The following is a 26,691-nucleotide window of genomic DNA, read 5'->3' as shown; positions in this document are numbered from 1 at the left end:
TCTAACCAACCTTCCACAGTCTCTGATGGCAGAGAATGCCTTTCATCCAAGCAAGTAAAAATGTCTGGTGATCAGATGGCTGATATTTTGCGAGACTTACAGCCAGATCCCATACAAAGTCAAATATGCCTAAACTCTCTTGGCACACCTAATTATCCATACTATCAGCTGCTACCACAGCAGCAAAAACAGCCTGAACAGTGCACTGAGGAGGAAGCTGTGCTTCCCAAGGCAGTAACAGGAAGAAGATGAACAGAGATAGAGAGACCTCAAATGGAGCAATTTGCTGTGCATATAGAAAGCGGGGAGTGTGTGTGTGTTATTCTGCTTCTTAATGCTCCAGCAAAGGAAGCAAGGGGTGGAAGTAGGCAGGGTAATCTTTTTTAAAGGGGAGAGGGGGTTTTCTCAGTATGCAAATAGGATGGGGTCAGGTTAGGAGGGAAATTCTGCTCTTTAGCCCAGCAACTAAAGAAGCAATAGGAGGAAGCAGAAGGGCAGGTTCCCTTACTGGAAAGATGGAGAAGCTGTGACCATCCAGATGTTACTCAACTACCACTCCCATCATTCCTGACTACCGGTCATGCTGTCAGAGGCTGCTGGGAACTAAAGTCCAACAGAATCTGGTGGGGGCACAGGTTTCCCATCACTATAGTAGGAACGGCCATGCTACCCCCCCCCCTCCTGCTGCTTCTTTTGTGCATTTTGGTGTGCAAAGGCTTGTCTGCCTGTCATTCCCTTCAGGAACATGTCCCGCTGCATAAAGGTGTATATTTGCTTGCATTTCCATCCCGTGGAGCTGAAGGGACAGCAGGGCTTGGTTGAGGAAGACTCTCTAGGGTGCTCCCCATTTTTTGCAATTTCACATATGTGCACAGGGGCTCAGAACGGAACCCCCATGTAAACAGGGACTCACCTGTAGATTGAAATTGATATATAGTTCATATCATTCCAGAAAAACCTGCAGTTCAAAGACCACGTTGCCCAAAAATAGAATGTTAAGAGACAGGCCAGAAATTCTCCAGTAGAATTCAGGGAGTTTCTACAATAAATTTATCATCATAACCTCTTTCAAACTTGCTGAGACCTCACCTTCTCATAAGGAGGCATTTACCACTCCCACAATTCACTCAACTAGTATTGCATGTTTAATACAGGTAATTTACCTAAAAATGTGTAATTACAACTTTGAAACAGCCCAATCTGAGTGGTATTTTATCTATTGTTACTAATTAATTTACTGAAACAATGCATTTTTATAAATAGAAAATGTTCTGTCCCACTTCACTACCTGACAAGCAACATCAATGTCTGAGTCAGAAGAGGATGGGCAAGCAGGACTAGAACCCACACTTCACATAGATTTCTAACCCTTCAGCCATGATAGCAGACAGACAAAACACTGTGTCACTTAGACCAGAAGTGATTTCTACAAGAGACCCTAGATCTGTAGAACAGTGTTTCCCAACCTTTTTTGGGCAAAGGCACACTTGTTTCATGAAAAAAATCTCGAGGCACACCACCATTAGAAAATGTTTAAAAAATTAACTCTGTGCCTATATTGACTATATATAAAGTAACTCTCTTTAATAGGCATCAAATAAACACAAAGAAAGTACCGGTATTTTATAATTACTTTATTATGAAATAGTAAGTACCGTATTTTTAGGAAGCTCCGTCCCATAGGACGCACCTACTTTTTTTGGGGGGGGGGGGAATAAAGGAAAAAATTTTTTCCTTTATTTCCCCCCCCCCAAAACCAGGTCGGGGAACAGTGGGATGGCGGTGCTGCGCCTCCCCGCTGTCCCCCGAGCTTGTGGGGCTGGCCCATGTCTGCCTGGCGCGAGGGGCGCTCTGCTTCAGGGCGCCCCGCGCATCGGGCGGCAGGCTACAGTCCGCAGCATGGGGAACCCTCTGTTTCAGGGCGCCCCACGCGCCCCCACGGGTGCGCAAGGCTTGCCAACACGAGCGCGGAGCACGGGGCGTCCTCCGAAGGGCGCCCCGTGCTCTGCGCCGCCCGCAAGCCTTGCGCTCCTGGGGGGAGATCCCCCGGGTGCGCAAGGCTGGCCAACACCAGCGCGGAGCACGGGGCGTCCTCCGAAGGAACGCCGCCATCCCGCTGTCCCCCGACTTGGTTAGAAGGCTGGGGGGGGGGAGAAGCCTGCTTTTCCCCGTCGCCAGCCCCGCAAACTCGGGCGACAGCGGGAGAGGCGTAGCGCGCCCTTCCCGCTGTCCCCCGACTTGGCTAGAAGGCTGGCGGGGGGAGAAGCCTGCTCCTCCCCGTCGCCAGCCCCACAAACTCGGGAGACAGCGGGAGAGGTGTAGCGCGCCCACCCGCTGTCTCCCGACATGGTTTGGAGGCTGGCGGAGGGCTTCCTCCTCCCCCAGCCCCGCAAGCTCCCAGAGCTCTGGGTCCCGTTCTGGGGGAGGGGGAAGCTCGGGCTTCCCCCGCCCCAGCCCCGCGTCTCCAGCCGGGAGACGGTAGCGCTTTAGCCCCGTGCGTGCTCTCCAAGCTGGAGAGGTGACGCGCGCCTATGGAGGCTCCTGCCATAGGCGCGCGTCACCTCTCCAGCCAGGAGAGGGTCGCGGGGGGCTGCTTTAGCCCCGTGCGTGCTCTCCCAGCTGGAGAGGTGACGCGCGCCTATGGAGGCTCCTGCCATAGGCGCGCGTCACCTCTCCAGCGGGGAGAGGGTCGCGGGGGGCTGCTTTAGCCCCGTGCGTGCTCTCCCAGCTGGAGAGGTGACGCGCGCCTATGGAGGCTCCTGCCATAGGCGCGCGTCACCTCTCCAGCGGGGAGAGGGTCGCGGGGGGCTGCTTTAGCCCCGTGCGTGCTCTCCCAGCTGGAGAGGTGACGCGCGCCTATGGAGGCTCCTGCCATAGGCACGCGTCACCTCTCCAGCGGGGAGAGGGTCGCGGGGGGCTGCTTTAGCCCCGTGCGTGCTCTCCCAGCTGGAGAGGTGACGCGCGCCTATGGAGGCTCCTGCCATAAGCGCGTGTCACCTCTCCAGCGGGGAGAGGGTCGCGGGGGGCTGCTTTAGCCCCGTGCGTGCTAAAGCAGCCCCCCGCGACCCTCTCCCCGCTGGAGAGGTGACGCGCGCCTATGGCAGGAGCCTCCATAGGCGCGCGTCACCTCTCCAGCTGGGAGAGCAGGCACGGGGCTAAAGCAGCCCGACTCGCCCGCCTCCCTCCCACGGCACACCCGGTAACTTCTCGCGGCACACTAGTGTGCCGCGGAACACCGGTTGGGAAACACTGCTGTAGAATACCACAAGTCTGAGATGCAAGAAGTCTTGGGTTAAAACCTTGGATATGATCTCCATATCCTAGAGAAGGCTAGGATGGACATTATTGTGATAACCTATCAGGGAAGTAATGCATAGGCCAGCTCTGAGGCTTCTCTCGTAGAAAACCCCTTTCCAAAAACAGCCAAGGCATGTTTCACAGGGAAACAGGGCAAACTGGCAAACAGGTAAACATTTTACCAAACATAATACTGTAATGAGTTCTGAATCAAACAATTACAAATAATTAAATCAAAACATGGGCTTTTGTAAATCACAAAGCAAAAGTATGGAGGGGAGAGGTTTCTTGCCCTGGTTTTTCTGCAGCTATTTTTAAGTTCATATTTCAGTTAATCTCACATCTGAGTCATCAAACTGGTCCTTCAAGATAATGAAATCAGCAAAAACTCACCCCCTTTGTATTTCAAAGAGGGGAGAAACAAACAGAACACACCCAAAGAAAACCCCATACTGTGCATTTACTTTAAAGCAAGAGCACAAAATCTAGCATTCCCTCCTTTACTGTGAAGCTTAATAAAGTAGGAATGAGACAGATTACAGTCTGAAGAAAGAAAGGTTATACAGTGGTACCTCGGGTTAAGTACTTAATTCGTTCCGGAGGTCCGCTCTTAACCTGAACCTGTTCTTAACCTGAAGCACCACTTTAGCTATGGGGCCTCCTGCTGCTGCCGTGCCGCCGGAGCATGATTTCTGTTCTCATCCTGAAGCAAAGTTCTTAACCCGAGGTACTATTTCTGGGTTAGCAGAGTCTGTAACCTGATGCGTCTGTAACCTGAAGCGTATGTAAGCCGAGGTACCACTGTATTTTGAACAATGATGAGAGATCACACATTGGAACAGGTGCTATTTTGTACCATTTGATACCTACACTACTACTCCTGGTGATTTCCCAAAAGACGGTAGAGGTTTAGGATCAGATGGGCTGCCTTCCCAGGTTGACAAGAAATACTGACCCTCACTTTCCTCTGCAGCACAAGCAGAAACCATAAAGGCTGAAAGAAATGTTTCAATGGAAATACCAGTTATAAGCAGCACAAATGAAGCTCCAGATAGTTAAGGAAAACCAAGGTTATTATTGCAATCCTATATACAGCAATCCAAGAGCATGTCCCATTTAACTTGGGGGCTTACTTGTGAGCAGACATGTGGAGGACTACACTGTAGAACACTGTAAGGATTTCTGTAATCAGAGGTACACACTCTCTATGGGGCAGCATTTTGAGATAATTCTCTAGTCTTTACACATTCAGAAATCTATAATAAATATCACCCAATCAAGTCCAGCTTTCAGGCACTAATAATTAAAATCACTTTACATTTTATAGACTATTTATCTGTTCAAGAGATAAACCTATCCAGTGACTTCCAGATGATCAGCGAAAGAAAATTTACAGAAAGCAGGACTTTTTTTGTTGTTTAAAGTCTGCAAATGACTAATACTGGCATGTTTTGACAAGAATGCTAGTAAAAATTTAGGTAAGGTTATAATGTCTATGGATTTGAGGTTAGCTATTGCACTCAATATATTTTGAAATGGATCTTTTTTCTGTCTTGAACTGGACTGAAAACAGATAACCTATTGTAATAATAATAATAAAATTTTTTAAATCATTTATTCAAAAGTTACAATACAGCTTTGTTCACTGCCATAATATCATGTAATGTAATTCTCTCTCTCTCTCTCTCTCTCTCTCTCTGTGTGTGTGTGTGTGTGTTTTACTATAATCAGTTTCCTGCCCTATGTCTTTTTATCATAAGACACATTAATGTTATACTAAGAAATAACTCTATATAAACTGAGAGTTATATTAAATGTAGGGTTAAGCAGATCATTCTTCCAACGCAAGGATTTCTCCTCTCCCATGCACCCCCTAAATCTGTTCTAGGATTCTCCCAACCCTCTGAAACTGATTTAGAGACAGCACACGATGCATGCAAAAGGGGGGAGCCCCATTATGCTAGCACTAATCCTTGTGCTGGTGCAACTATTTAGTTGAATACCACCCCGAACATATATTTGATGGCATTCTCAAGCTCTTTCAACTGTGTTAAGACTCACTACTACACATTAAGAGAGCATATTTCTTTGTAATCTTAACTACCTGGTAATGAATTTAAAGTGATTAAAGCCTTCCCCTAAAAATTATTCACTGTTCACTTTTTTGAACTTCAGGAGGTAATGCCTCCTATTATGTAGCCAAAGTGGCAGCGCCAGCCCAGAACAGGGAGGGACCGTTAAACTGGAGGGAACCCCAAAGTTTGCAAGGGTACAAAGCGTCTTACAAAAAAGCATAAATACCCCAATTTAAGATCTCTGCGCCATGAGGTGTGAGGCTAAGTGGGGAGAAAACTGACAACTTGAATGGGAATGGGGAGAGGGAGAGAGAGAGAGAGCGAGAGAGAGAGAGAAAGAGAAGAGAGAGAATGAATGAGAACAAGTGGTTGGATTGGAATAAGAGGGCAGCACTCAGAGCTGAAAGAACCATTGTCTGTACAGGTCAGTTCCTAATACATCCCCAGAGACAACAGTGAGAGCTGCCTAGAGACACCGAAAAATAAATCCAATATTTTAATGTTGCTGGAATTGAGTACCCCAGGGTGGAGGACCCTAAAAGGTAGCAAGCAAAGAGAAGAGTTCCTGCTCTTTCTAACTCAATTATCTTTTTTGTGTGAAACATCTGAAAATGAAATACTGCTAATTTTAAAGCAAGTGCAATTAATTGTCCCTGAACAGCAGGGTGAAAGACACTGTGGCTTCAGAGAGAGTGTCTTCAGGCAGCCGTGTAGTATAAATTACAGAGAATACTGCAAGTCTGGCTCTGGGTTTTTTTACAGCACTTTGTTTTTGTTCAATGGTATCAAACTCCTATTACAATTGGCCTGAAGATTAGGGAGTACAACAACCCTGCAATATTATCCATTGCTTTTAGCCCAGCCTGCAATCCTGGGATGAGAGTAGTCCACAACACTCCTTTTTTTTTTAAATAGATTTTTATTAAGATTTTAAAGATTACAGGGAAAAAAGAGAAAATAATATCAAAGAAAAAAAAATACATATATAGAAAAAAGAAAACATCATCAATAACCAGAAAGCAGAAGAAAAAAGATAAAAACAAGTCAAACCTGTACATCACTTTCTTACATTCCCTTACAGTGGTGCCTCGCAAGACGAAATTAATCCGTTCCGTGAGGCTCTTCGTATAGCGGTTTCTTCGTCTTGCAAAGCAAGCCCATTGACAGCTTAGCGGATTAGCGCTATTAGCGGTTTAGCAGCTTTTAGCGGATCAGCTGATAAGCAGCTTAGGGCTTAGGAAAAGGGGGGGGAGGGGAAAAACCCCGCAGGAACTCGCAAGACATTTTTGTCTTGCGAAGCAAGCCCATAGGGAAATTCGTTTTGCAAAGCGCCTCCAAAACGGAAAACCCTTTCGTCTAGCGGGTTTTCCGTCTTGCGAGGCGTTCGTCTTGCGGGGCATCACTGTATTTCCTTGACCTCCTCACACCTCCCATTTTTGTATTCTAATTCAATTTGTTATTTCAGCAAATCCTTCCAACCTTATTTTTATCTTAATAATTTGTCTTAATATACTATAATTTTACATTCTCTCTTTCACCAACTCAAGTCCACAACACTCCTGTAGTGTTACCCAGTTTTATACCCCTATTGAAATTTGGAGGGTTCTGCGGAGAGAAAGTAGCCTTGCAGCACATGCCACAGTTAAACTTGCAGGTTAGAGGTGAGGCTGAGGCTAGTTTGGATTATAAAATATCCCTCATGCTTTTCAGGTTGTAGCAAAGGTCAGTTCATTCAGAGTGACCCATCAGACCTCCTCCTGGACCAAATCAAGCCCTCAATTGCACTCAGAAGACTGATTGCCCATTAACATACATGCAGAGAGACTTCCGGAGGCGGCGCGAACGGTAATGGCTGCCCTTTCCTAACCGGGAGAGGGAAGCTCCGCTGGAAAAGGGTCGTCCGCTACGGCGAAGCGGAGACCCATTCTGGAAAACCGCAGGCAGCGGAAGCCTGCGGTCTCGGGACCCGGCGGGCGCCAGGAGCAACCCCCGAAACGTTGAGGGAACCCCGTAAGGGGCTCCGGATCGCAGAGGGGGCAGCGGCGCTGTGGGTCTATGCGCATTCAGCGGAGCGAAGCCGCGCTGCCGTTGCCGGTGAGCGCCGACCTTTCTTCCTGCAACACAAGATTCTAAAACGCAACAACCCGTGAGTAACTGAGGACTTTACTAAATTTTGGGACTAAAAATACTGAAAATAAGCTGAAAGCGGAGAGACGAGGAAAAGGAAGTCCGTCTTCCGCAGCCATTGACTTTTAAAGCAAAGAGCAGGAGGAGTGGAGGCATAGAGAGAACTTTTGACAGCTCAGATTGAGCACCCGCAGAAATTACTTTCAATCCCCTTAAAGACTGTAAGCAACTGATTTTTGGACTTTTATCAGGACTTATATATTCTCTTCTTTGTGGATTACAATTTTATTTAAGAAGCCCAGGTGTCAGAACTGCCTGAGCAGTAGAACTGTCAGACTGCAAATTTGGATACATTGTATTTAAACTTTGAGACAGTCTGAGGGAGTTCAGAATGGTTACGTACTTGCATTATGGAACTCCAGTAAGCACAACTTGAAATATTGTGGCAAACCTAAAACCAACTCTGCTAAAACTACTTTTGTGAAGATCCCTAAGTATTGGTTCAGATTTCGTATGATTGGAATGGACTCTTCTTCTTAGGACATTTTATGCTCCCCCTAGAGGATTGAGGATTTATAACAAAAACATTGTTTTACTTTCTATTTCCCGGCCCTCTGTTTGACTGCTACCACCTGGGCCGTAGCTTTCTCATGGGAACAACTCAGCTTGACCTTGACTGCTAGATAACTTTGGAATGAGTGGCGCAAAAAGAAAGGGATTAAGAACTAGACAAACAACTCTGACAACCTTAACTGCAGCCTCACAAACACGCAGATCATCTGTGCCTACTTTGCCCTCGGAGGAAAAAGCCACCTCCCTGTCACAGGCAGGGGAGGGAGAAACTGAGGAATTACAACTAGAAGAGATGGCCTCAGGAGGATCTGGTTCTGTATTAGAGAGAATTCTTGAGAAATTGGAGTCTTTGGACAGGAAAGTTGACCAACAAACTGCGAAAATTGACCTTAATACAGAAACTTTAAACAAATTATCTGGGCAAGTTGCACAGAATGCACAAGCAATCGGACAACTGAAGGAGGCTGCAGGTGAAAATCAGAAACTGGCCGAAGAGACCAGCCAAAGAGTGGGAGAGTTGGAAAAAGAAGTAAGGCCGCTCAGCAAGCAGGTTGGGGAACACCAGACCTACCTCTCTATGTTGGAACTTCGGAACAGGGAGACTAACTTAAGGATAAGATCGATACCAGAAGTGGAAGAAGGTAATCTAGCTGAGTTTTTGACCAAAGAATTCTCCAAGTTCTGGGGTCTAGAGGAGGAAGACTTTAAAATTGTGTCAGCCTTCAGACTTGGAAGACTCACAAAGAGAGAAAAGCCCAGAGACTGTTTGATTACGTTGAGATCAAAGGAGGAAAGGGACAAGATTTTGGGCCTGCACTACGGAAGATCCCTGAACATTTCGGACAAAAGAATTGAGATTTTTAAGGACATTCCTAAACAGCTGTTGGACCTCAGATCTGAATATTTGGACTTAGTAAAACTGCTGAGAAGCAACTCAATCATCTTTAGGTGGGACTTTCCCCAAGGATTATCTTTTACCTTTAGAGGGAAGAAGATTAAAATTAGAACTTTGGAAGATAGGGATAAGTTTTTGACTGCCTACGGAGAGGACCTTCATAAAGGACTTGAACTACCCTCAGGGCCTGAACCACCACAGGTACCTGTACCTCAGAACCCTGAAGACTCACAGAACAAAACACCATCCCAAGGAAACTAAACAGATCCATCCAGGATGTCTCTGCAACTTTTAAGCTGGAACATAAATGGCTGTAACAGCCCGGAAAAAAGGAAGAAAATCTTTCACATATTAAAAAAGGAGCAACTAGACATTACTTGTCTACAAGAAACACATGTGACTAGGCTCCACAGAAAAATATTGGTAAATAAAAGGTTAGGCCAAGAATTTATATCTTCGGATTCAGTTAAGAAGAGAGGAGTGGTGATATATGCAAAGGAGAGCCTCTCACCAAAATTTCTATTTAAAGATGAACATGGAAGAATTTTGGCAATTGAAATACAGCACCAAGGAGAGAAAATTTTGATATTAGGAATCTACGCTCCAAATGAAGGGAAATCAGAATTCTACAAGAAGTTGCATGAGATTATGCTGGATTATCTGGACTATGATAACATCATCATGATGGGAGATATGAATGGGATCGTTTCAACGAACATGGATAGGTCACAAAGCCAAAAGGTTACTAAAGATGGCAGACTACCAAAGACCTTTTTCGAAATGACAGACAACATGGACTGGATTGATATATGGAGGACAAAGAACCCCTTGGGGAAAGAAGGAACATTTTTCTCTGAAGCCCAACTGACTTGGACAAGAATTGACCAAATATGGATTTCTAGAGGTCTGGCTCCTAAGGTGAAGAAAGTGGAAATCTGCCCAAAGACCTGCTCCGATCATAATGCGTTGAAAATGGACATGACATTATTACCAACCGGCTCCTTTAGATGGAAGATGAATGACAACTTGTTTAGAGATCAGGAGATTATTAAGAAGGCCAAAAAAACAATAAAGGACTACTTTGAGATAAATTTGAACACTGCTGTGGAAAAAAGAACAATCTGGGACGCAAGCAAAGCTGTGATGAGAGGGTTCTTGATACAACAGAACGCCATAAAGAAAAGACTACAAAATGAGAAAAAGGATAAGATTTTGGGGAAAATTAAGGAGTTAGAGAAGAAACTAAGAGTAAACCCGAAGTCACAGCCGATCTTGAGAGAAATTAAACTTCATCAGGCACAATATTCCAAACTGATAAATCAGGAAATAGAATGGAAGATTAAATTAATGAAACAAAAAACATTTGAATCGGCTAACAAATGTGGGAAACTGCTGGCTTGGCAGTTGAAGAAGAGACAAAAGTTGAACATAGTAACAAATTTGGAAATAGAAGGAAGATATATTCAGAACCCGGTGGAAATTAGAAAATGTTTCCAGAAATATTTTAAGAAATTATACACTCAAGGGCCACAAAATGAGGAAGAGATTGCAAAATTTTTGGAGAAAAATGGACTTAAAAAACTATCACAAGAAAATAGATCACTCCTGAATAGTAAAATAACACGATTAGAGATAGAACATGCCATTAGAATATGAAGCTGGGCAAGTCTCCAGGGCCAGATGGCTTGACCTCCAAGTATTATAAGACATTAAGTGACTATTTGATTCAACCACTGATGGAGGTCAGCAATGAAATTATGGAGGGAAAGAAGGCGCCTGAATCGTGGAAGGAAGCTTTCATCACATTGATACCAAAATCAGAAACTGAAAAGACACAACTTAAGAACTACCGTCCCATTTCCCTTTTAAATGTGGATTATAAAATATTTGCTGACGTTTTGGCAGGAAGACTTAAAAGAGTTTTAAATGAGATAATTCATAAAGACCAGGCAGGCTTTCTCCCAGGAAGACACTTGTTTGCTAATACAAGGAACATTATTGACATTTTGGAACTTTTGCAAACAAATATTAACACTAAAGCAGTTTTAATTTTTATAGACGCGGAGAAGGCCTTCGATAACATCTCTTGGAAATTTATGAAGGGGAATTTAAAAGAAATGGGAGTGGGGCGGGGTTTTGAAAATGGGATTGACGCGATTTATTCAGAACAAAAGGCAAAACTGATAGTCAACAATGTGGTTACAGAAGAGTTTAAGATTGAAAAAGGGACACGACAAGGCTGCCCGATTTCCCCCTTGCTGTTTATTTCTGTCCTGGAGGTGCTCTTGAACTTGATTAGAGGGGACCGGTTGGTGCAAGGGATTCAGATCGGAGCGAAACAATATAAACTTAAAGCTTTTGCAGATGACCTTGTTTTGACATTGCAAGAGCCAGAATCTAGCACAAAAAGAGTGTTACAATTGATTCAGGACTTTGGTCGGGTAGCGGGCTTCAAACTAAATAAACAGAAAACTAAGGTGTTGGGAAAAAACTTGACAGATGCAGAGTCAGAACGGTTTCAGAGAGAAACAGAACTAACTGTGGTTAAAAAAGTAAAGTACCTAGGGGTAAACATAACAGCAAAAAATCTGAGTCTATTTAAGGACAATTATGAAAAATGTTGGTCTGAAATTAAGAGAGACTTGGACAGTTGGTCAAAATTGAAGCTTTCTTTGCTAGGCCGAATTGCTGCTATTAAGATGAATGTATTGCCTAAGATGTTGTTTTTGTTTCAAACATTGCAAATTGTGGACAAGACGGAGTGTTTCAGGAAGTGGCAGAGAGATATTTCTAAATTTGTCTGGCAGGGCAAAAAGCCCAGAATTAAGTTTAAGATATTAACTGATGCGAAAGAAAGAGGGGGCTTTGCCCTGCCAGACTTAAGGTTGTACTATGAAGCCGCAGCTTTCTGCTGGCTAAAAGACTGGCTACTTCTAGAGGACACTGATGTGTTAGATTTAGAAGGTTTTAACAATGCATTTGGTTGGCATGCATACTTATGGTATGACAAAGTTAAGATCAATAAGGCCTTTAAGAACCATATTGTCAGGAAAGCAGTGTTTAATGTCTGGACAAAATACAAAGACCTATTGGAAAATAAAACTCCAAGATGGCTATCACCTCTGGAGGCTAAGGCCCGAAAAAGACCCAATATGGAGGCCAAATGGCCGAAATATTGGGAAATAATAGAGAAAGAGGGCAATAATTGGAAATTGCAGAGTTTGGAAAAAATGAAAGACAAAGTGCGAGACTGGTTACATTACGCTCAGATTCAAGAAATTTTTAAAAAGGATAAAAAGTTAGGATTCCAGGTGGAGAAATCGAAGTTGGAAACAGAATTGTTAGAACCTAAGACTAAAGTACTCTCAAGAATGTATAACTTGCTGTTGAAATGGAATACACAAGATGAAATGGTTAAGTCGGCCATGATAAAGTGGGCACAGGATATTGGGCATAATATTATGTTTGAGGATTGGGAAAGGTTGTGGACCACGGGGATGAACTTCACGGCATGTAATGCTCTGAAGGAAAATGTAATGAAAATGATATATAGGTGGTACATGACCCCAGTTAAACTTGCCAAAATATGCCATGTGCCAGACAATAAATGTTGGAAATGTAAGGAAAATGAAGGAACATTTTTTCACCTCTGGTGGACTTGTCCCAGGGTGAAGGTCTTCTGGGAAATGATATATAATGAGCTGAAAAAGGTATTTAAGTATACCTTCCTTAAGAAACCAGAGGCCTTCCTCCTGGGCATTGTCGGCCAGATGGTGCCAAAGAAGGATCGAACATTCTTTTTGTACGCAACAGCAGCAGCAAGGATACTTATCGCCAAGAAGTGGAAAACTCAAGATCTACCCACTCTGGAAGAATGGCAGATGCAGCTGATGGACTATATGCAACTGGCTGAGATGACTGGCAGAATTCGAGACCTGGGAGAAGAGAGGGTTGAAGAAGATTGGAGGAAATTTAAGACTTATTTACAAAAATACTGTGATTTGGTGGAAAGTTAAGTAGGATGTTTGATCATAAATAATTGGCCACCACAAAATCGGATCGGAATGGGATGTAAAGTGAGATTAAGAGAAATTAATTTGCAGAGGACTATATTTAAATAAGTGGTTATAAAATTTGCAAATTAGATGATAAATTGCATGGGAAAAATCTATGATGATGAAAATGGCAGCGGGAGATGTGAGGAAGTCCAAAGAAGTTATGAAACTCTGTTGAGATAAAAGTAAGGTTGTTTATTGTCTTTGTACTTTATTCTGTAAAAACCCCTAATAAAAATTTTATTAAAAAAAAAAACATACATGCAGAGGGATGCACTATTTTGAAAAATAAAAAACTTTGCACATGAATAACCAAATTAGAACACTGATGATAATTTAGTGTTACCAGACATCCCCGTTTACCGGGGACAGTCTCCAAATTTGCGAATAAGTCCCTGGACAAATTCCATTCCCTAAATGTCCCTGGATTTCATCTAATGTCCCCAGGAAACGCAGCAGCGACAGTCTCAGCATCCCAGAGCAGTCGGCTCTGGCTGGCTTCAGAAGCTGCTCGGAAGTCCTCATATGATGGTGGCGCAGGGACTCTAAGATGCAGCTTCCGGGCTGCCTCCACCTTCCCTGACCCCAGCAGCTAAGCTGTGAAGGGAGGCTTCATGCTGCCTATCGGAGCAGCCTCCCAATTCCTACTTACGTGCACGCAGGGCGGGGATGTCTCAGTTAGGCAAGGGGAAGCCTCCCTTCCTAGCTGAGGGATCCCCGCCCCCTCCTGCTTGAACGCAAGTAGGAATGGGATTGGGGCTGCTCCGATGGGAAGGGAGGCATCGCGCTGCCCAAGCCTCACCGCTGCCGCCGCTCTTGGCCCTCCTCCGCCTTCCATGCCTGACCCACCAAACCACTTCCCCACCACTACCACCGAAGAACCAACAACTCAGGGGCTGCCCAGGCTCATGGAGAAAGGAGATAGAAGCCTCGGAGGAAGGGGAAACGTGGCGGTTGAGGTCAAGGCGGCGGTTGCCCCTCTACCATCGAACAAATGTGTAGCATGTATTTATGTATTTATTTAAAGTGTTCCCCGGATTCATTGAAAAAAATCTGATAACCTAATGCCAATCCGCCCCCCCCAATCTCTCTCTCAGAGATTTGGTAATACAGAATGCTGCAAAAGTCTTGTTGTGACCAGGGATTTGATGTACATTCTAAGAGGGTTTTGCTTAGTTTTATTGAATGGTTTTTCAATCTCATTCAGCGACTTTCCAATTAATATGTTGCCACCTAGTGGCTTATTTTGACATCTGCTATCCAAACAAGCATGACAGTGCCTATTTACAGACAGAATGCCTATTCGAAATCTTCAAATTTTTACACTGCTACTCCTCAAATCAATTTATTTTTGGTTCTGCTGCATCAGACCAATGTGGGGATTAAATACAGTGGTGCCCCGCAAGACGAATACCTCGCAAGATGAAAAACCCGCAAGACGAAAGGGTTTTCCGTTTTTCGAGGCGCTTCGCAAGACGAATTTCCCTATGGGCTTGCTTCGCAAGAAGAAAGCCCATAGGGAAATCTCCGGGGACCTCTTTTAAATGCTGGCGGTGGGGAGCAAAGCCTTCCCCCCCCCCCGGCCTTCAGAAGAGGTCCAGGAAGGCCGGCGGGGGCCGAAAGGCTTTGCTCCCCACCGCCAGCATTTTAAAAGCGGTCCGGGATAGCAAGGAAGCGCTTTCCGCTATCCCGGACGGCTTTTGAAGGCAGGCGGGGGGGGAGCAAAGACCTCTTCTGAAGGCCTCTTCTGAAGGCTGGCGGGGGGCGAAAGTCTTTGCTCCCCCCCGCCTGCCTTCCCGGGGGCTTTTAAATCGCCCCGATCTTAAAATGCTGGTGGGCGGCAGCGCTGCCGCCCGCCAGCATTTTAAAAAACCCCGGGACAGCGGAGAAGTTCTCTGCTGTCCCGGGTTTTTTTAAAATGCTGGGGGTGGGAAGAAAAGCCCTTGTCCCCCCCCCAGCGTTCAGAAGAGGTCAGGGGACAGACTGTCCTCGGACCTGGTCTGAAGGCGGTTTCCATAGGAACGCATTGATTGATTTTCAATGCATTCCTATGGGAAACCGTGCTTCGCAAGACGAAAAACTCGCAAGACGAAAAAACTTGCGGAACGAATTAATTTCGTCTTGCGAGGCACCACTGTAAGTGTCTTTGAACCTAGCGTTTAAAAAATTCCCAATGTGATAGCACTTGGGGATTACATTCTTTCTAAGGTCTTGAATGAAAAACAGTAGCTCATAAGGAAGGCTAATATGTAAGTTAGCAAGTCAAAAGCATCACTAAGACAGTATGACCAATATAATCAATACTTGAGCTTGTTTCCCAGATTTAAAAAATCACCACGGAAAAAAAGCTTGCCAGTTTTACTACCAGATCCAGCACAAGTGTTTGTCTTTCAGACAGCAAGCCTTCCCTGAATCCCAGTTAAAAACAGATTAAAGCAAGTAAAATAAGTACTTAAATCCAATTACACACTACAACATATTAGAGGGGGTTGGGACAACAACATCATACTGGTTGCTAAACCTTTCTTCCAAACAGGGGCACCATCTCCTAGGGGCTGACCCTTTTGGGGGCCCCAATAGTTTCTGGGAGGAGCCGTTCCCACAAAAAAGATAAATGGTGGTGAAAGCAGCCCCAGGCCAGTGGTGGAAGGAGGAGAAGGCACAGGGCTGCTACTGTGCAGGGCTCTGCCCCGATCCTCCAGAGGAGGCCAAGTTGAGCCGTGGCTCCTTTTCCTCCTCCTACTGCCGCAGAGGGGAAGCAGCCCTAGGCCGGTGGCAGCAGCAAAAGGAGGCAGAGCCCTGGCCTTTAAAACCGTGCTGCTGCTGTGCTGTTGCCACGTTCGGCTCCGCTGCTCAGCTCCTCAGATGCCCTGATGTCATACACACGTCAGGACATCATGCACACGACATCGCATGCCACGCGCTTCCAGCCCCCCATTCTTCTTCGGAAGGTGGCTCCTATGCTACCCCACATGCTAATATGCCGGAAATTGCCAACCTGTTGGAGCCAATGGGCTCATTTGAAACCTGGGGAAATGGGTGTGAGTATCCTGCGCTCTCTGCAACTATGCACACACTTACCACAACCATACATATGCACACATTTTCACTCCACCAGCAAATGTTGTTGTTTTTTCTCTCTCTCTCTTTCTCTCTAATTGCTTTTTCAGGCCTAATTTTGGGACACAGGGAAATATTCCTAGAGAATGCAGCCGGAGAGGCAAGAGTTAACCTTCCCTCCCAGTTGCAATCTCTATGAAGATCAGCCCACATCACAACAATTAAGCTTTGAAAAAAGACTTCTAGTGGAAACAGCACAAGGCTTATGTCCCAAGCCTAATTTCAGAGTGGGGAGGGGTGGGGGAAATGGGACCCTGCGGATGCCAGAAAAAACCTCTGTGGGTGTCTGTGTATCCAAAAGCACCATGGTGGTGATCTATTATATTTGCACCAAAGAGTTTTTCACGTACTGTCACCAGAGATTCCTAATACAAGTGAAATATTGGCTTTCTTTACTTACCTGAATGGGATATGAATCTGTACGGTAGTTGCAGTGAAAGAATAGTTTTCAGAACCACTTTTATATAATGTATTATTTTAAATGAGAAATAATCAGATTAAGCTGCTCATTATTCTTTAAAACAAAAGCATATCAGGAAATAACTTCTTATAAGCAGACTCTCTTGCCACAAGCATTTCATTTGCAAGTATCAATATATTTACTTCATTTGATTACACATAATCAACTTCACAAACTTTCTCGGTAGTGGCACCCACCCTGTGGAATGCCCTCCCATCAGACGTCAAGGAGATAAATAACTATACAACCTTTAGAAGACTTTTGAAGGTGGCCCTGTATAGAGAAGTTTTTAATGTTTGATATTTTATTATGTTTCTGTATATGCTAGAAGCCATCTAGAGTGGCTGGGGTAAGCCAGTCAACTAGGTAGGATACAAATAAAGTTGTTGTTGTTGCTGTTGCTGTTGTTGTTGTTGTTGTTGTTGTTGTTGTTGTTGTTATAAAGTTGTTGTTATACAAAACAACAAAAGTTGTTAATCTGTATGCCCAACAGGGAGGATGAAGAGAAATATTGGGCAGTATCCAATGAAGTGTTTTAACTAGTGCAAGGACTTTTGGCTGAGTGATGGAATTTCCCTTCCCTCTCCTCATGCATCCCCTAAATCTGTTCAGAGGTTTTCCCCAATCCTAAGAAGCAAATTTGGGGAGGTGCCAGGGGGTGGGACACATGAAGAGAAGAGAGGGAGGGGAAGTTCCACTGTGCAAGTGGAAATCCTTGCAGAAGAAAAAGCACTTTGCTGAACACCTCCCATACTAATTGGATAATATATATATATTAGCCCAACAGGCCTCAGTTGCCTTCATTGTTGACAGAACTATAAAACAAATTGTGAAAACAGGAAACTGCAGCATTTTATGAAGTACCAAAGAGGGATTCATCTTTTCAGCATGACTTCAACAATATACGGGTATATTGCCTGATTGATAGCTATTGATAAATTGATAGGTTTTTTAATAACCATAATTTGATCATTCTGGTCCAACACCATGGAATTCTAAGACCAATGCTTTAGTTACTTAAGGCAATCCAGTTCCAGCATGTATGTCCTAAATTTCTCACTTTACTGCCTTTCAAAAGAAAAACCACATTTACACTCCTGGAAGATGTTCCAAAAGTATATGCAATGACAATAAATGCTTTATTTACTCCATACATAAACAGGTCTAAACAGAATGTGAACTTGCTTAAACTATCATAATATAAATTAAAATCTAACCTTAATGTTAGAACTATTTAGAGAGAGAGAAAATTCAGTGGACTTCTTGATACTACTTGTCTCAATAAAATGGCTGGAAGGGGACCGTAACTGCTTTTAAAGCAAATAGATCTCAAGATAGCCAGCTGAAGTTTGAATTACCTTCCAGGTTTCTAAAAAATTTTTACTTTAATGTAACACTCAACTAGTCACTTACCCCGCAAATGACAAGGCAGCCCTATTGACCCCGTAACAGTCGGCAGTAGGAAATGTTAAATGTACACACTCACACCTATGGTTGACCTGTATTAAATAAAAGTGGCACACAGCACCCTTTCATTCTCTTTTCTAGCTTTAAAGAGGTACTAGAAAGCTGGATTACTATATTCCACAGAAGCACAAAGTGCATCAGACCCTCTTTTTAACTCCTTCCCTCTTTGTTTTTTAAAGGTCAGTAAACAGAGAAGAAGTTGAATCTCCAGTAGTGTTGTATAAGAGAGTGGTGGTAAACAGGAGAGAGAAACTGCATAATTATTTAAAATGCTTACATGCATTAGAGGAGAAATGCCACAGAGTTATACAGGTAGTAGCATAGATGGTGGAAACTTAATCTGCTCAAACTTCTAGAATGCCTGTGGGTATTTGCCCAAGTGCAGTATTTATTAAGAATAAATCTTCAATGTTACACAGAAGCCATAGCATTATTAGTAATGAGTTAATAAGAAAAGTGCAAATAAGAAATAAGAAAAGTGCAATGTAATAGCATTAATCCAAATGCACTCTAAGAAATGTGTCAGTACTCAGCAGAAGTAAGCCAATGCTATAAATAACAGGTTTCACTGTAAAACTCAAACTGTAATGTGAAAGGAATAGGATACTTATAAATAAATTCATATTAAAAGAAAGTATCAAACAGCTACAGAAAGCTGTTTCTTCTTATTACTGAATATATCAGAGTATTCCATTTGGCTTCTAAATAGCTAACAAATACATAAAAACATTGTTTCATGCTGAATAAAACTATTTTGGCATAGTTCAAGAAAAATATACTTAACAGCAGTTCACCAACCTTTTAGTGTAAACTGGGCCAACAGAGCTCACTCTCATTCCATTAAGAAAAGACCCATTCAATCTTTCCCCATGTAACTAAAACACTTATTTCCTTAATGTCTGCTGCTCAACCCATTTAATCAGAATTTTAATTTAAACTTGTTTAAGCTTGATTCAATAAGATTTCAAGATACAAGCAACAATTATATATATGCATGTTAAAAATCACGTCTCTTCAGATTTTTATTACTTTGAATTTTTAGTGTTTAAACCAGAAATTTATTTAAGCACTGTCCAAGACACAGAATCTTCTCAGTCACTACAGAGCAATACCACAAAATTGAGACATCTAGCATTATTTAAACAGTGGTGTAAACAAACATAGAAAGTGACTTTTCTGTTTACACACAGCATTAGAATTCAGATGAAGAAACCAAGTGTCAAACCCATGAATAACAGTTTTCCAGCAGACAGGCAGCACCTTCAGTGCAGATGAGGCAGGAAGAAAAAATACTTATATATGTTGAATCAACTCATTTGCAGTTTAATCCTTCCACTAATACACCCAGCAGGAATCCTCACCACTAATCCTTGCCTCATTTTCTATGCACTCTCACAACATTTGGAGCAAGGCACCGTTGTGGGAGAAAAGGATTTGATCACATGTATGTCAATTTATGTTCACTATTGCTTGATATATATCACATGGGAGCTCAATATACACGTAATCTATGATTGCCTCTGATGAATGTTTAAAGATTGTAAGCATGCTGAGCCCTGAACCACAAACACACACACAGTAATACCTGCCAACACTGCAGAAAAACTGCAAAGCTTTCTATTGCTAATGCACATAGATCCCGTTTACCAAATACAATGTGTTCCCTGGAAATGATTTTGTTAGGCAAGCGTTCACATAACAAGTCTGCGATTTCCATTATTTCCTATGAAAATATTTCTAATCGGGGATTTGTCTGCTCTCTTTCCCCCCTCTCTCCATGGTTCCTTCCTGAAATGGCTGTAGCAAATCAGCAAAAGAGAGGCAACGGAGGGGGAAACTGATTTGTCCTCTCTCTACTGCTCCCTGATTTGTTTATTTTTCCTGCTCTCTGATTTGTCCAATCCTGCTCCCCCACTCTGTGGTTTCTGTCCAAAAATGGCTGCTGCCACCTAGCAAAGCACAAAAAGAGAGTAAGGAAAGCAGCTGTTCAGATAAGTGAATCTGTGGAGTTTATAGCAAAGTTTGGGCATAATTTTATAAGTATGAATAAGTGAATTTTCTGATAAGAGAGTGTGCAGATAGCAGGACCTGTGTATACATGCTTTCCCCTTCTGCAAAACAGAACATATGAACAAGCCCTAGGAACCTAAGTGGTTGAACAAAGCAGTGACAAAGTACAATTCAGTTCTTGAACTACAAGTAAATAATTTAAAGTGATTTTCAGTCAATAAAATGGAACTGATTATTGAGAATAATATTTTATCTCAGAACATGGCCAACATTATTAAGATAGTTCATATTAAAAGGGGTATATGAATTTTCATAAAGGGAGTTATTACATTAAAATAAAAGAATTTTTAAAAATCAACATTGTAAGTATTCTGATGAAACCTCATAACATTCCATAGAAAGGCATCCAAAAAAACAAATTACACAACTAAATGTATTAAATGAGTGGGCAAATGTATAAAATTATTGACAATGCACAGATATTTAATAGCCATGTTCACATGTACTGCCATAATTTAGCATTATATGAGAGAGCCTTAGAATTATACATTCTCTGGCAATGGTCACAGAAGCTGAGAGGCATTATTAACGGAACATGTTGAGGAAGACACATGGTAACAAAACTGCACAAGGAAACTTGTTTTGGACATTAGTGTTGCTATTATTTTGCTTCGTGGTTAAAACATTTATCTTTGTATAATACTGGGTCAGATTCAATCTGCTAATATTATTTTTCAAACTAAGGATCAGGTAGTGGGAATCTCTTAAACGAAAATGTAATACAAGCAAGAAAAGTACTATGGATCTTGTGACAGGGACAACAACTATATTTTGTTTGCAATAAATAAGCTAGTCATGTGTATTCAATAGCAAGAGTCTTTCTCTAAACATCAATACTGTACATTTGTTTCTCAGGAAAAAAGTGTTTTGCGAAGCCTCTTGATTTCAGCAGCAATACTCACTAGAAGATGGGAGTCAGCCTTCTTGTAACTTAATGCTGAGCGAGACATTTAGGGCCAATTCTATGTCACAGTTGCACTGGCAAGGGTAGTATAGCCAGATATGGTACTCTAAGACAACAAAACAAATGCTATACACTTAGACAATGAGAAAAAGGAAAGAAATCCAAGAGAAAAGGTGTACTGTTTATAGCATAATGGATAATAACTACAACTTCAAAAAGCAAAATGCAACTGTCTAGAATACAAATTTTGTGGTAACATGTTGCACTAATCTATAAGGTGACCACCCAATGGACTCCAAATCTTGTGGAACATCTAAAAAAGAAGAATTAAGCAGTGGTCAATCCAGCAGGAATGGTGACAACACAAACTCAGCAGAATTTGTCCTGGGAAAACACAGTTACATTGAGGACAAGTAAATTTCCCCAAAGAACAAATTGTAAACATTCTGATATGGAGTAGTGGAGGATTATAAATTAACAAAAACATTAATCATGTAAAAATGACACACTCAAGATGAATGACTCTTTCCTAAAAGCAGAAGTCCTCTATTAAGAGGGAGACAATATATTTCATACAAATATAGAAATATCTCAAAAGAACCCAAGAGACAAGGGATAGAACAGTGGAGATGGTAAAGAATAACCAGAAGGAGAGACGGTACATCAGACATTTATGTAAAATAAAGTTTCCTTATAAAATAAGACAGAGATTTATTTATTCTGATTTCTGGAAATAGCACTCAACAGTATAGAAAAGTTGTGTACACATTACTAGCTTAAAATGCACATAAATTGTTCTACAGTAGTGCCTCGTAAGACGAAAAGAATCTGTTCCGCGATTCTCTTCGTCTAGCGGTTTTTTCATCTTGCGAAGCAAGCCCACTGACAGCTTAGCGGATTAGCGCTATTAGCAGTCTAGCGGCTTTTAGCGATCAGCTGTTAAGCGGCTTATCAGCGGAACAGCTGATAAGCGGCTTAGCGGCTTAGGAAAGGGGGGGAGCGGAAAAACCCGCGGGAACTCGCAATATTTTTTCGTCTTGCGAAGCAACCCCATAGAGAAATTCGTTTAGCGAAGCGCCTCCAAAACGGAAAACCCTTTCGTCTAGCGGGTTTTCCGTCCTGCGAGGCGTTCGTCTTGCGGGGCACCACTGTATTTCTCAATTCAGATTGAAGCTGAGGAGGAAGCATAAGAATGCCATATTTCATAAGAAACAAATAGAAATGATACAGGATAGATATGGATTGTGCCTAATGTGTATACACCACTTCCCCAACCAGGGATAAAAGTACACTATGTACATATTAACTGGGTGTACAAAGCTTAAAAGAATAAAATTAAACATAAGCACATCCAAAAAGTCAAAACATTAAAAATCAAGACATAAAACAGCAGCTAAAATTTGAACAGTACAGCTGGCAGATTAACCTGGTTAGACTAAATGACCCTTGGAGTCCCTTCTACCATTCTAACCTTAGGCCATAGGCTTGTCTGTATAAAAATGACCTTGCTTGGTTGGGAATCAACAAAAGAGAGAGAGCTTAAAGAACTATTGAAAGAAGAAAGTTTAAAATATCAGGTGCAGCCACTGAAAAGGCCCTTTCATGTTTTTGGCAGGTCAGAGAAAGGCCTATATGGAAGACTTCAAAGTTCTGGTAGTCTGGATAAACTTCAGTTTGTTTGCTCTCATCCAGTCCATTACCAGCTCCAGGCACACAATTACAACAATCTCCCTGGATTGAGATGCACAGGAGAGACAGAAGCTTCATGCAAATGTTGACTTGCCTGAAACAACAAGATGGGATACCAAGAGGCAACAGCCAGTATCAAAAAAGAAATTCTACCAGCACCATCAGGAAATAAAACAAAAACTGCATGAAAGGGGTGATGTTACTGAATGCTTCTCTAGACAAAAGAAAGATTGATCTCGAAAGCTATAATGTCAATGAGAAGACTAGGCTACACCACCTCTCCCTCTGTGGAGGAAAAGCAATCAGTAATTGAATCCCTTCAATAGTGTCTGAAGTTTGTGCAACCGGGATACAACTTGACAACTTCAGCAAGAACTAGGCCACAGAAATATGGAAAGTTATCCTATTAGTAATATGAGTATCTTATTTGAATTATTTGACTGAAAGGTACATAGATAATGTAGCAATTAGTGTATAAATACATACTCCTGAAAAGAACTATGAAACACCTCTATTCAAATACAAAAGATACAAAAATTAAAGCAGACTAAAAAAAATTGTCCGGTACAACCAGCTGTGCGGTAAACATGCACTTGAAAAGGAGTTCCTAAACTGGTTTCAAATGCTCCACAAGTTTAATTCTGCTTGAAAACAGCACATCTATTGTGCTGTATATATATATACTGATTTTAATTGTATTTTATTGTTTCTTCTGTGTCTTCTATTTTATTTATTAAAATATTTATTCTATAGAATTCAAGTTGTAATGCAATAAATGCAATGCAATACATATACACTAAAAGCAGTAAAAATATAATTAAAAATTATACTGCATCTAACACAACTCACACAGTGGTCCATGGGAAAGAAGTTTTGGAACTACTAGATTGATGGCCCAATGGATATGGAGCTAGACTTCAAAACTGAGAAGTCTCAAGCACAACAACAGATTGTTTTGGAAGGCTAGCCATTCTTGCTCCATCTTAGTTCACCACAAAAACAGTGACCTAATTCATAGAATTGTTTTCAGACTGAAATAAGGAAGTGCTGTAACTGGTCATCAGCCTTAGGGCTGGGTATAAGTATAGCATGATGTCCGAGGGGGGAGTGTTATTGCTTTGTTTTTGTTTTATTATGTATTTTGTTTTCCCATTTTGTACTTTGTGCTATGAACCACCCTAGGATTTCATATGCAGGGTGGCATACGCATTAATCCTTAACGCATACATGCAAGAACATCAGGAAGGGTAGCATCCGATTGCAAGGAGCAGCATGAGAAAAGTACTTGTCCAGGGCAGGAAAGTAACATGTATGCACAATTTGCAAGAGCCGATATGTATGTATGGAGGAGACGGGAGGGAGAGAGAAGGGGCTGCTCTGGAAATGCCAGCATCAAATCGGTCTTGCGAGCCTGACCCACAAACACACAGAAAATCCTCCGTGCCCGTTGAGATCTGGCCGCCCTGACGAGAAACGCAAACACGCAAAGATCCCCAACAGCGCCAGGAAAAGGAAAACGCGTGTCAACGAGGCGGCAGAAAATTTTTAAAAAATAAATAAATTACGGGCTCCCAGCAGCAGCAGCAGCAGCAGCCGGCGCGACTCGACAACGCGAGGCGGGAGAAGAGTTTGCCCGGGACGGAGCGGGAGGAGGCGCGCTTCCCGGAGGAGGCGACGGGGCCGCGCAAAAGGCGCGCTCCCCCCCCCCCAAGGGATAAGAAACTCACTTTTTGTGTGGCGGCGGCGGCGGCGGCGGCGGGTGCTTCTCTTTCCTGCCGGGCGGCGCAGGGTGCTTGGCGCGGCGCCTCCGGGCCTGCAGGGCCAGCACTGCTGGGCGAGAGAGAGATAGAGAGGCTGGTGAGGGGAGAGCAGGCAGCCCCGTGAGGAGAAGGACGGGGAGACACCGCCAACCCCGCGACCTCTGGGGACGGCGAACCGCCCGCCCGCCCGCCCACGGTACCTCTCCGGGAGCTCATAGCCGAGGACACCGCCGTCGTCGTGGGGCCGCCGCGCCCAGCGCCTCACGGCACATCGGCCCCGCTGCTGCTGCTGCTGCTCCTCGCCGGCCTCGACAGCGGGCGCCGGCTGAGGAGAAGGAGCTCCCGGACTCGGCGCGCATGCGCAGTTGGCCCGCGCCGGGCGGGAGGCGGCGCTGGAGCCGGAGGGGGATGGTCGCTAGGCAACCGGAGGGAGGCCTAGAGAGGGCGGCAGGTGCCTGCCAGGGAAGCCCGAGGTTTCCTTCCAGCCCGCCTTGCAAAGGCGTTGGCGGCCGCTGCTGGCTGATTATTAAACCCGCGCTGCTTCTGTTGCTGGTGGGCCTGAACACGTGGGCTGAGTGACAGAAATGAGCAAAAAGTTGGCGGCCCTCGTTTCTGGGAAGCAGTCGCTTAAGAACAGGCGCGCATGGAACAAGATTGGGAAAAAATTAAATATCTGAAGAAGTGTGCATGCACACGAAAGCTCATACCCAGAACTAACTTAGTTGGTCTTTAAGGTGCTACTGGAAGGAATTTTTTTTATTTTGTTTTAAAAAATTTAAAGTGTATCTTCAAAAATATTGTAAAATTAAGGACTGCTAGAAAGATGTTGGAAAAAGAAAATTAGGTGGTTTTGGTAGAAATGATATAAAAGGATTAAGTAAAAATGAGTTGATGAAATGGATGAAAGAGAGGACGTTAACTATAATATATTAAATTAAATTACTTAAATGAAAATAAGGTTGGAAGGATTTGCTGAAAAAACGATTTGAACTAGAATACAAAATTGGGAGGTGTGAGGAGGTCAAGGAAATAAGTAAAGGAAGAAAGTTATGTAAAGGTTACTCTGTTCTTTTTTAAGCGAATGTATTTTTTTTTTCCTCCGTTGTATTCTTTTTTTGTATTTTGTATTGTTTTTCTTTTTTCTCTTTGTAACTCTTAAACTCTGAATAAATATTATTTTTTTAAAAAAGAACACGTGGGCTGAGTGACAGAAATGAGCAAAAGTTGGCAGCCCTCGTTTCTTGAAAGCAGTCGCTTAAGAACAGACGCGCATGGTTTTGTTTGCCGCCTTTCCACTGTTCAGAGCATGCTCGAGGCGGCTCACAACGTGGAATCGTGAAGTTGGGAAAGGACCACCAGAGTCATCTAGTCCGACCCCGTGCAATGCAGGAATCTTTTTGCCCAAGGTGCATAGCTGTCAACCGTCCCGTATTTGGCGGGAAACTCCCTTATCCCAGCACCGTGTCCCGCTGCTGTTCCTTATTGATGATGTCCCTTAAATTTCCCGGGTTTCATGCTCGCCCGGCTCGGAAGGGAAGCAGCGGCTTGGGGTCCTCCGCCACGAGAGAGAGCGCGCACGAGCTGCCGCGTCTCCGTCTCTCCCTTTTCCCCCTCGGGCGCATCGTGAGGAGACGGATGGCGGCGGGCGGTCAGGCAGCCCCTCTCTTGCGAGATTTCTGCAGCTCTACCAGGGGAAGCTGGAGGCAGCGGCAGCTGAGGAGGCGGCCTGAGGGAGGAAGAAGAGGAGGGGATGGGGAGGGACGCAGAAGGGCAGCACTTCAGCAGCCACCGCAGCACCGCAACCACATCATGCCGGGCTCGCAGGCGGCATGGGCGAGAGTCTCTCTCCCTCCCTCTCTCTTGGGTGGGGAAGGGCCAGTGGAACTCCTTGCACCAAGACGGCAGCCCCGACGTGCTGCTTAGCATACCCTCCAACCAGTGCAGCATCTTAATGTAGTGATTTTCCCCTCTGCATCCCTTTCATAACTCTATTTTTATAAATCATTTGTCCATCCATAGTTCAAATTTTTACTACAAGTTTTCTGTCAATCCTACCAATGTATGTAACTCTTTACAATAGCTTTTCAACTAACTTATAAACTTTCCCCGTTCTTTATTAAAGAGGTCCTCTTCCTGGTTTCTAATTCTGCCTGTAAGCTTTGCCATCTCGAGGTCGTTCATCACTTTTGTCTGCCACTC

The 26,691-nt window shown here is 43.5% G+C and overlaps 2 protein-coding genes across 10 annotated transcripts in view; both read right to left on the bottom strand.

Moving 5' to 3' along the window:
* SRPK2 (SRSF protein kinase 2) overlaps positions 1-24,964 on the bottom strand; it is a 101,937-nt gene extending 76,973 nt beyond the window's left edge. For 3 of the 9 annotated variants that reach the window (XM_083701459.1, XM_083701465.1, XM_083701464.1), the window contains exons 1-2: positions 24,693-24,871; positions 24,460-24,559 (exon numbers count right to left, since the gene is read on the bottom strand). In XM_083701459.1, the coding sequence (XP_083557585.1) occupies positions 24,460-24,559; positions 24,693-24,708 (116 nt within the window). In that variant the 5' untranslated portion in view covers positions 24,709-24,871. Of the gene's footprint in view, positions 1-24,459; positions 24,563-24,692 lie in introns of all 9 variants that reach the window. The other 6 variants (XM_083701458.1, XM_083701463.1, XM_083701461.1 and 3 more) reach the window with 4 other exon arrangements.
* BCAP29 (B cell receptor associated protein 29) overlaps positions 1-26,691 on the bottom strand; it is a 920,634-nt gene that overhangs the window by 179,337 nt on the left and 714,606 nt on the right. The window lies entirely within an intron of this gene.

Source organism: Podarcis gaigeae (assembly GCF_964106915.1).
Source record: "Podarcis gaigeae genome assembly, chromosome: 10".
Classification (NCBI taxonomy): domain Eukaryota; kingdom Metazoa; phylum Chordata; class Lepidosauria; order Squamata; family Lacertidae; genus Podarcis; species Podarcis gaigeae.
The sequence above is the reverse complement of the archived record's forward strand: the minus strand, read 5'-3'. Positions and strand labels throughout refer to the sequence as shown.